The sequence below is a fragment of the Acyrthosiphon pisum genome, chromosome A1 (assembly GCF_005508785.2).
Source record: "Acyrthosiphon pisum isolate AL4f chromosome A1, pea_aphid_22Mar2018_4r6ur, whole genome shotgun sequence".
NCBI classification, from domain to species: Eukaryota; Metazoa; Arthropoda; class Insecta; order Hemiptera; family Aphididae; genus Acyrthosiphon; species Acyrthosiphon pisum.
In genome coordinates this window covers 51,467,239-51,478,220 of record NC_042494.1, presented here as the reverse complement: position 1 = coordinate 51,478,220, position 10,982 = coordinate 51,467,239, and the positions used below count along the sequence as shown (strand labels likewise).

The 10,982-nt window shown below is 30.7% G+C and overlaps 1 protein-coding gene across 1 annotated transcript in view; it reads right to left on the bottom strand.

The window, feature by feature from the left end:
- Positions 1-2,537: 2,537 nt before the first annotated feature.
- The window catches only part of LOC100163370 (major facilitator superfamily domain-containing protein 6), a 13,783-nt gene continuing 5,338 nt past the window's right edge, over positions 2,538-10,982 (bottom strand). The window contains exons 2-11 of the mRNA XM_001950210.5: positions 10,526-10,910; positions 7,961-8,482; positions 6,675-6,830; positions 6,479-6,592; positions 6,298-6,394; positions 5,450-5,611; positions 5,256-5,386; positions 4,192-4,345; positions 4,011-4,105; positions 2,538-3,659 (exon numbers count right to left, since the gene is read on the bottom strand). Coding sequence (XP_001950245.2) covers positions 3,570-3,659; positions 4,011-4,105; positions 4,192-4,345; positions 5,256-5,386; positions 5,450-5,611; positions 6,298-6,394; positions 6,479-6,592; positions 6,675-6,830; positions 7,961-8,482; positions 10,526-10,910 — 1,906 coding nt within the window. The 3' untranslated portion in view covers positions 2,538-3,569. The remainder of the gene's footprint in view (positions 3,660-4,010; positions 4,106-4,191; positions 4,346-5,255; positions 5,387-5,449; positions 5,612-6,297; positions 6,395-6,478; positions 6,593-6,674; positions 6,831-7,960; positions 8,483-10,525; positions 10,911-10,982) is intronic.

The following is a 10,982-nucleotide window of genomic DNA, read 5'->3' as shown; positions in this document are numbered from 1 at the left end:
TAAAATTCTACTCCTTATCGCTCGTTAGAATCTTCCTCCCACCATAATGTATACTATCACTCAGGTTAGTTTTATTATTTTCAATTCAGAATAGGCTAAATGGTTCGACAATACTAAGCATCCATTACAGTATCTATGTGCATATAAAAGAAGCAATATTTGATTAAATGGCCCGTAAACCCCGAAAAATGGATATTATTTTGTAATGCAACAAATTAAAAACTGTAGGACAAGTACCTACCAAACGCCATGTGGAAGACCATTACATGTTTAAGTCAAAAGTACCTAGCCTATATGAGTTCACCTTACATAAATGTAATATCACGAATAAAGGAACTGGGAGAGACTGCTGACTGTTCATCTGATGCACCGAATTTTTTTATGATATCAGGACCCAAAATGAAATCGTAAATACGCCACTGGGTCAACGCATAACACATGAGTATTGTACATTGACAATATAAATATGATAAATGATAAACGTAGCGGAAAATAAAAGCTGCGGATATGTAATATATGTACATTGTACTTATAAAATATTATAAACTAATTTGAACATTTTATAATCGTGGTCAACCTGACTGACCAAAATAAATTGTCTAAATACGCTTGAAAAAACGTCCGACTACAAATAATTATAACACTCCTCCAAACGGTTCATCATAATGATACGAGTAATAGCTTGAATTTTATATTAAAAAAAAATTACTCCTGATCTATATAGCTTTGTCGATAATATTTGTGTCATCAGCTGACGAATTAATATTGTAGTTTTTTTAAATAAATTCAAAAGATTTGTATAGTTCTGTCGAGCAAATTAAGAAACCGCTGTGGCATTTCTACGAGAGCACGACTTACCCCAATAATCTCAACTAGTTGGCCCGTATAACAAATGTGATAGTGATATGCATGAATAAATTGAGCAATTTCAAATGAAAATAAGTAACTTAAAATTATTCTGAATATTTTAAAAATGCCATTGTTTAAAAGTGGAATGTTTCAAGTTCCTACGATTAGTATTTTTTAAATTGAAACAAAATAACAGAAATCGTTTGAGATTATTTGAATATACTTTAATGTCATCAAAATTTGAACATTTATCATTCATAAAAAATATATGACTTGGTTTTACGCTAAGTTTTTTATTTTTTCAGTAAAAAGTTAGATATTTATGTCACTTACGCTTGTTACATTCTTATTTAAAAATTTAATTTAAATTTCACATCAACTATTCTGAAATAATTAAAGTTGATAAGACAGCAGTTTTCACTATCGTTGGAATTCATCCATAAAATCGACTAAATAGCGTTATATTCGATTTTCTAATCCAATATTTTCTGGCAATCAATTCTTAAATGAGATATTTACAATTAAATCAGACATATTTTTCAAGAAATATTCAGGAAACAATTTTAATACCATAATATCATTACGGAAAAATGCGAAACATTCGAAACAATTTATTAGAATATTGTCTATTTTTTTTATTTTTCAATACCTATATTTAATGTTTACTACACTTCTCAATTATATATGTAAAATAATAACTATTTCGCTCAATATCTAAAATAAAAAAACATATCAATTCGTAAGCGAAACCGGTCGATCAACCCTCTTGGAAGATATGTCATACTACGCTTGGCATATTCGCATATATACAGTGGCGGATTTAAGGGAGGAACACAGGGGCCCGTGCCCCCCTGTTAATTTTCTATCGACAATTCTATTATGTAACTACGAGTATCATATAAATGAAAAATGCAGTTAATAAGAATAATACTACCAACTATTAATTATTATTTATTATAATCATTATTGTTTAAAAATGATAGTATGTATGTATTATTAATTAAAATTCAAATAATTAATACTATAATTATTTTATTTTTAATTATTTGTATGTGCCCCCTATCAAAATATCAAAGATCCGCCTCTGCATATATTTAATATATATTAGTTATGTGTATAATACATATTAATATATTACACTACTTGGCGTAATATTATGTGTTTTGCTTGAGGAAAGTCCGTATTTGAGTTAAGATTACATCTGAAAAGTGGAGTGTAAAACTATAAATATAATATCATTTACGCTCCACTTTCGATAATTTTGAGATGATAATATAATTATATTGGTTTCCAATATATTAAAACATTTTTTTTTACTATCCAATACTATTTATTTTTTCTGCAAGAGTATCTTTCATATTAAAAAATGTATACAAACATGTAAAAAGATTTTTGTAATGACACCAATAACATAATAGTTTTGTTTATTACTATTATTACTTTTTACAATTATTAGTTTAAGTACATTTAATAATATACCAATACTGATTATATAATATCATTGTTATGTTTAAAATCTTAATAAAATATTCAAACATTTAAATAAATGTATACATTTGGAAAACATTATAATCAGGAATTCAAATTGTTAGTTCTTGTTTTCGTTTATTTACAACTCAATACTTAAAGTTTTAGAAATATTATTGTTGTTATGAAAATCAACAGTTTGGTAATATATATAAAAGAAATTGAAAAATAGTTGTGTCTATTTTTAACGATAAATTGTAATCTTTCTTTAAAGCGTAATACAAATAAAGATATTATTCTTTAATATTTGTTTATTACAAATTGCTAGGATAAAATATTCTATTTCTCCACTAATCGAGATCGGATAAAATGTGATTAAGGTATTGACAGAGTCTAGTTTATGTACACAAATATTATCAAAACGTATACATCGTAATATTTTTAAGAATATACTCTGCAACAGTACTAGGTATACGTTTATGTAGAATTTGTAGTATTTAAATAAATAGAAAACAGTCGCATTTTTATTTAAATTTCTTATTATTTCAGTGACGGCCAGTGTCATTTTATTTTACTAAGTCCATAAACGAACGAAATCATCGTAATATATAATATTATAGGTATATCCGTACACTAAATTATTCCTTTATATAAGTCAAAATTCCCGTGTTAACAATTTTAAATTATTCAAAATAAAACGTGCAAACTTCATTTTGATATGATTTAATTAAATTCGTGCAAATTATAATAATAATAATATTTTTAACACAACATTGAATAAATTAACCTTATCACAAAAGCATACTTCAATAACATAGTTTCCATTTTCCATAACAGGAATTTTTATGCGAAATCTCCCGCCATACGTAGGTAAATAATATTACTTTCGTCAACAATATTTAGGCTTGGTATTTATAGGAGTAAAATAAAAAAAAATCACTTAAAACAATAATAATATGTTTGCTATGTTTATATAGGTACCAATATAAGTAAAAATGTATTAATGTGTATTTTATTTTATTTTATATTTTTTAATTAATATTTTTATTATTATTATTATTATTATTATTGCTAAGTCTCAAAAGTCATAAAATAACAAACTTGTTTTATTACTCGTAGGTTAGGTACTAAAAACAGGGAAAAAACAACGCCACGTTGCTTCTCGCTTCAATAACATTATTAAGAAAAAAACGATTCTCTGACGGTACGCCAGAAGATCAAATGGAGAAGAATCGCGTACATCTGAATCACAATTACCACTGGTATAACGGCGAGTTTCTTTTCAGTGGTTCTGGACTCATCAATTCTGAAGTTATCGAATGTTTCTGTAAGTCGTTGCACATCTAAAAATCAGAACAAATTATTACTTATGTTCATAAAACTGGCGGGCAACGATATGTAGGTGTATCATGTTTAAGTCACGAATAAAAAAAATATGAACGTTGGTTCATTAATAAAATAGCGAACAATGAGTTGCTTAGTTTATTAAGACCGATATGATTTTTCGTAGAAATTTGAGTTACTATCCTAAGGTTTTTAGAAGAGGTCCGGACTTTTGAATATCTACGTGTATAGATTTTTTCTACTTTGAATTATACTTAGTATCGTTAAGTTAAATAATTTCATCTCCAATATAGCATATCGCATTGGCATTTTATGTTTTAGTTATTGAATTTTAATAGGTGCCGACGTACCGTATATTGTTTTTGTATACACTCATCCGTGTACGAGGTTCCGTGATTAATGGGTTGTTTGTAGCTGTTATTTTGTCGGAATGGATTTGTCGCGCCTACAAAAAAAAATCGAATAATCACCATAATACTAATAATTACAGAATAGCATCAACAAGTGATTTATATTGACAATAGATAGAACCTTGTGGAATATTTAAGTTGCTGCCAGATGTGTGCGTGGCGCCATAACCATGGTTTTCGGTCGCCAGATCTTGTAGTTTGTTGCTCGACAAGCCTCTCGGTAAAGGATTGCTGGGTACGCCATGCGGGGCTAAATGAGCGGTTTCTTCAGCCACCTGTGGAATACAGATTACAGTGTAATCACTTCTTATATACTGTAATCATACTTTATAAGTCTACAAATGATGTAAACCTAATAGATTAAATTAAACAAATATGTCTTTATCAATTTACAAATGATCAGCTCCCGTATATATCATAAATAATGTGTAGGTACCTATAGTATTAAAAAGACTTTCGTTAATTCATTTTTGTTCATAATCTCCAATTAGTTTCTCAAAAACTTAATTTCATTAGGTACCCATTAGGAAGTATTTAGGGTGGGTAGGTAGCTACATCAATTAATCCAGTAATGGCCACGTGATAATGTAATATCCAAGACCAGTGTCCAAGAAGACAAGTGATAAATTATTCAAACATCAATTAGATTAATGAAAGCCGACGGTCATTATAAATAATTATCTATAGATTTTGATTAGTTAGAAAATCGTTGATGTCTCAGCGTACCACCACGAGCTTAAAGGTACTAACAATTACTGCGGCCATTGAGTAATTTTGAATTCCAACGTAAAATTAATTATGTTCAATTAATAATTTGTATGTTTCATTGTGTCAGTAATAATCTAACGACTTGAGGTTTCATACCAATCCTGCAGCCTTCGCTTCCATATTCCGTGCGTCATTGTACCGAAGATATTATATATACCTAATATTATCGATAAAAATAAATTTTGCTGGGTTGGTAATGAAATAGAGTCGTTTATGTAATCGACTAAATTGAAATACAAATAAAGATAAACAAAGGTCAACCACCATATTAATTTTAATAATTTACCCGATATAAAATATTGACAAAAATCCACCAACACAATAACCACACCCAGTTTTGGTTTTAAAAAAACAAACTGATAAGTTAAATGGGATTCCTTTTTATTACATAATAGGAAGTATATACGTATAATTCACCTGATGAGGATCTTCGGCTACAGGTAATTCCGACACAAACCCAGTGTCTTTCCTGTAGAAATTAATAAAAATAAATGCTCCTAAGACGAGCGCGCAAACAAATCCGTATCCCCTAAACGTGGTCGTCGTTCCTGCACAAAAATAAAATTGTATGTTAAAAGTCACGTGTCAGGCTACTATATTGGCACATTTACCGAAGTACGTGACAAACCATCCACCGATGACAGCACCACATCCTCTGCCCAATCCATGATGGATGCCTTGCAACACACCTTGAGCCGAGCTTCGCAACTGTTGTGGAGTATTGTGGGCTATATACGAGCAACAAGCGGCCCAGACTGCAGCATGGGTTATGCCTGAAAACGAAAAAAAACATACATAATACTATTATAACAATAGAGCATAATATAGTGATCAACTACCCCAAATATTCCGAAGCCCTCAAAATCCTAAACAACCTTCTTCACTGCACCAAGGCCTCAACGAAGAGAACACTGGAGAAATATGTATATTTTTCTATAAAAAAATCTAATCCAACAATTGAATATTTTCCCAAATATGTTACTATAATAGGTAGGTATTATGTATAAGGACATAATTTGTAAAAAATTATTTTTTTTACCTATTTATTTAATGAAAGCTAAAAATAATTATAGTAAAATATTATTATTATAATAAGTATGATACCATACTCTATTCCCCGTAAGTTGATCCACTTTTTTTTTGCGCACGCAGCGTATGTTAAATATTAAGTGACAATACAGTTCATTACATATACACCGTAGTATTTCTGTTGTGTAGAACTACAGTCGTGAACTATATTGTCTCAACGTTTTCACCATACTCTGCGTGCGCAAAAAAAAAAGTGGGTCAACTTACGGGGAATAGAGTATATTATAACTATAATATTATACCATATTATAATATATAACAAAATGGTGCCACAGATCAATTTGTTTACAACACAATCGATCATAGGTAAACTAAGGTCACTACAAAGATGTAAACTAACATAATAATACAAGTTAACGATATTATTTACCTTGCATGAACTCAAACGGTAATACCCACCATGGGTTCTTCAGCCAAGAGATGTACAAGAAACGCAATATGTTGCCGACGAGTCCCAAACACAACACCTAAACACGATTAATTGATCTTGACTAATAGGAACGCCGATAGACACCTACAACAATCAATGTAAAATAATAAAATGCTCATACTTTGACGTGTCCCATCTGGCGAATGAGTTTGAAACTAAAGAAGTACGCGAATATCTCAGAAATGTGATTGATAACTGAAGCCACACCGAATAGCGTTGGAGATCCACCGTAATCCTAAACATTAGTTGTGATACATTATAACGGTGTCCATAACTATCTTCAGATCGCATCTGTTCATCAGTGATATTTCACTCACTTGCAAATGCCAAAACAGGAACGTAAATATCAGTCCAATACCGAATCCCATAAACCACGATACGAACAAAAAAGATCCACACTTCAAGTTCGCAAAATATTTCAGTACCGTAATCCATTCTGGAATTTTCTTCGTTGTTTGAGCGAAGATTTTAGTCTGAAATATAATATCATAATTAATAAGTTGTAATATGTGCGAGTGATTAAAATAATCATAATTGCGATGATAATATGTAGGACAATAATATATAGGAGTAACTAAATCTTACTGAATTAAATACTTTAATATTGTTTTAATACTTTATTTGTATGTAGGGATTCAGTTCTATATTCCGATTACTTTTTAAAGTACTAATTTTTTATAAAACTCATCGTCAAACACTGGCCATAAAATAATTGCAGAACTAAATTAAATTGTATAGTGGTTATAATTCTGTCATATTGCACATATTTTTATGAATTTAAATAATCAATGACTATAATACTTGAGCATTTTAAGAATATTTGGAATGTTTGTACATAGTATTCAAAGTACTTGGAAAATAATATTATCATAAAATATTCATTTTAAAAGTATTTATATCCAAATATGCATAACTATAACACACCTAAAAATTAATCGACTTTAAAAATGTATGCGATTTTGTGGTTTTTAAAACATAAAACAAACCTATAAATTACATTATTACAATATTATATTATGTTTGTACCCATCAAATTTTCAAATCAATATAAAATTTAAATTCATACTAAACATTTAATGTCAAATGTTAAAAAAGTTGGCATAATCACTGGTATTTAAATAATGTTTAGGTATTTTTCAATATACATTAAATTATTAAATATATATCAATGATAAAAACTAGTAAATAATTGAACAAAATCATTACAGTTTTATAGCTTAGTAAAAATGTTGGCATCGAAACATTTAAACAAATGTAGTTTTTTTGGACATGCGTGTAACAAATTATATTATTCATGAATTAGGTATATTAATTAAATCTTGTTATTAATCAAGTAATTTTCTATATTGCGTTTTAAAATCGGGTTAAAAATTATGTAAGCACGAAGACATAATATAATTATTATTAACTTAATTAAATATTAATTTATAAAATACTAACATGCAAAATAATAAACGATTGACAAATTAATAACCATGGGAATACTATTATCATAAAGTGTTCGAATACTCTAAGATATTAATTTTTGTTTTGTTAAAATATTCATTATTAATATTTAAAAAAACAATTTTAGTCCAAGTATGCAGGGTAGTTATCGACTTACCTTTAAACTCGACTCTCCACCAACGGTTTCCGGGAGATCCGGGGGTCTGGGAGGCAAACCCGCGACGTTGGGCGCCAAGGACGGGAGATTCAACTGTTGCGCTAACTCCTGTTGTAGATAATCGTCCCGGGTCGGAGCGGCTCCCTTTTCCATCATCATTTCCGTCTGTTCTGTCTCAGCCGTCGTATCTTCGTACCGGAAGTTCATCTGCGTGGCAGTGATCAGGGCGGCGCCCATAAGAACGGAAAACGTGGCAAAGCAAATAGTGTAATTCTTCTCGCGGTCCTGTGGCCCATCGCATGGATGATCCGGAAAAGCGGTTGAATGGTCAAGTGCTATGCCCACGAAAAACATGGCCAGGCCCCAACCCAACGAGCCAAACATTCTCTGGTGTCCGTATTTGTCGGCGTCCGTACCCAACAGCGTGATAACGGCCGAGTCAGCCAACGTGATGGCTGGAGCGCTGAAGAACTCACCTATCATGACTAGAAGCAATAGAAGAAAGAACACTTTCTCTATATCCTGAGGAAAACAAATACGTGTCCCGTTATTGATGTGACGAAAGTAAATTTTTTATTTAATTTCTATCATTACTATAATATACTCATTAGGTATACTTATATTGCATAGTATATAGACATATAGTTATGTCTTAACATAAGAGCTGCCGTTGTACAAACAGAATTTAAAGAATTTAATTTAAATATTATTGTCTTTTCGATACTATTATACAATTATTTATAGTCGAATTAACAAAATTTATTAAATATTTACAAAGTTATTTCTCAGTTTTTTGGGAGATCTCATTTGGACCAATTTAATAAAAAAAACTTTTTGAACAATTTTTGTGATCCATTTGGACCATATTTTTACATGATATTACAACATTTATAAACCGATTTGGACCAATCTATAAATGATTTAAAATGTCTATATAGCCTACAACATGCAAACCGCAAACATTGTTGGCGTGGTATTTTGTTAGGTTAGTAAAAATTTATTTTTCCCAGATATTTCAGTAAATATGTTGTGTTATTAAAATTATCATTATTTCGAGTGCTTATAGTTACATCTTACCCAACTAGATGCGTCTATGAAAAAGCGGGAAAATTGGCGTAAGTGTACAAAATATAAACTGTGGTTAACATCTTTATCCAACCCTTAAGAGGTATGTGTTTATAATTCGATCAAAATATATTCCACTAATTTGGTCAAAAAAAGTTATGTTTGATTGATTGATATATTTTTTCGTTGATGCTTTTCCAATTTTATTTTGGTAGGGGGATAATAGTTTTTTTTAGTTTACATACTCAGGTAATTGTTGAGGAATCGTAAATTAAAAAGATTGTAAGAATTCAAACATTCTATACCAACTACATATAATTACATGTGATTATCGAATCGTAATTACTAAAAATTATTTTGATACCCGTGTACAGCTGTTTATATCTTAAATATCCAAATAAAATACCCAATAACTAAGCCGGGTTATTTCTATAAATGACGCACGTACAAATCCACAGTTTTTGATCGATTGGCACAACATTTTGCCCACGTATTATTTAGGATCCCAGATCGTAAGAGTATTATAATAGAAGTACGGGCAACAGCTATTATATTGTACAAAAGGCAAAGTGTATTACTAAGGCTTATAGAATCGAAAAATACTCGACTGATTTTGACATATTAAGGAAGGTTTAGGATGGCTTTCCGTATATTAATAATATTAAAATGATAACCGCATATTCATATATGCAGTTGGTTCATGTAAGAAAAAAAATTACATATTTCTATCCGCCGCAGGTGGATTTCTCATCGGATTCATTTATCCTCGGGCAATGCCGGGTAAGACAGGTAGGTAGTATATAAATTTTTTTTTTCGGGTAGATTAATAAAATTAACAATTGCACGAACCTTTTAGTGGTTATGTTAAAATGAAAAACCTTTTGAAAATTAATCATATCACATAAATATAGAAAAGAAAATCTAGGTAATAAAATACCTAAAACTAACCCTTTTTTAAGTACTTATAGTTTTTCTGAAAACACAAAGCCATTTTAACGTTGTTACGCCTTTCAGTATGTAGTAGGTACTAGGTAGGTACTCAAATGTCACTCGATATATGAGGTCAAGAGCCTTGTCATTTTTGTTAGATCATTAAAACTTGATAGCGTGACAATATTAAATTTCAACACCAGCATAAATAGGGATTTCAAAACAAAATGTTTGCACAATTAAGTGTATTAAAATAATGAGTACCTGTTATCTAAACACCAATAATTGAGCTTTACACCTTCATTAGTTAGATCAAATGTGTCAGGTTAAAGATGAAGTAATTTTAATGTCTCGTAGAAAATCATATATATTATATCTATGCTGTCAAAAATGTATTGCGTTTTATAAGATACACATATTTTAAATTGCCTAAAAAATTATATATTTCTCTATTTTCGTTAGAGTGCCTGAAGATTTTCAACCGAATTTTAAACGACAAAAACAAACCAAGTTTTACGGTGAAATAATTTCAGTTATCTTATTTTATCGTTTGGCCTAGGAGTTACTTACTTCTATCGTATACACGATGTGGCTGTAAATAGGCATAACCAAGTTGTAATGCTGTTTCTCGTTGTAGTTGGAGGCGAACTTCACGTCCAATGGTGACCGGCCGGCCGTAAACCTTGGTCGCACGCCACGAGTCCGGCGTATCACAGGCGTGGACAAGTCTGGGACTTCGAAATCGTTAATGTCTTGATCATATTTAATGAAATCCGTCACAGAAGACACATCCCGCTTGTACACTTTGGGTGCCATGGGCGTTTCCAACATATAAGTGGACGCGTTTTTTTTCACAATACATCGAGTGGCCGGTGGCTGTATGAATCCCAACGGCAACGTAAAAATGATCCAACACGAAAGCGATGCCAATAACAACATTTTCCCCTTGCGCCATCTAACGAAAAAGATCACAAGATCGTATACAGCCCGGATTGAGGGGGGGGGCAGGAGGGGCCATGGCCCCCGG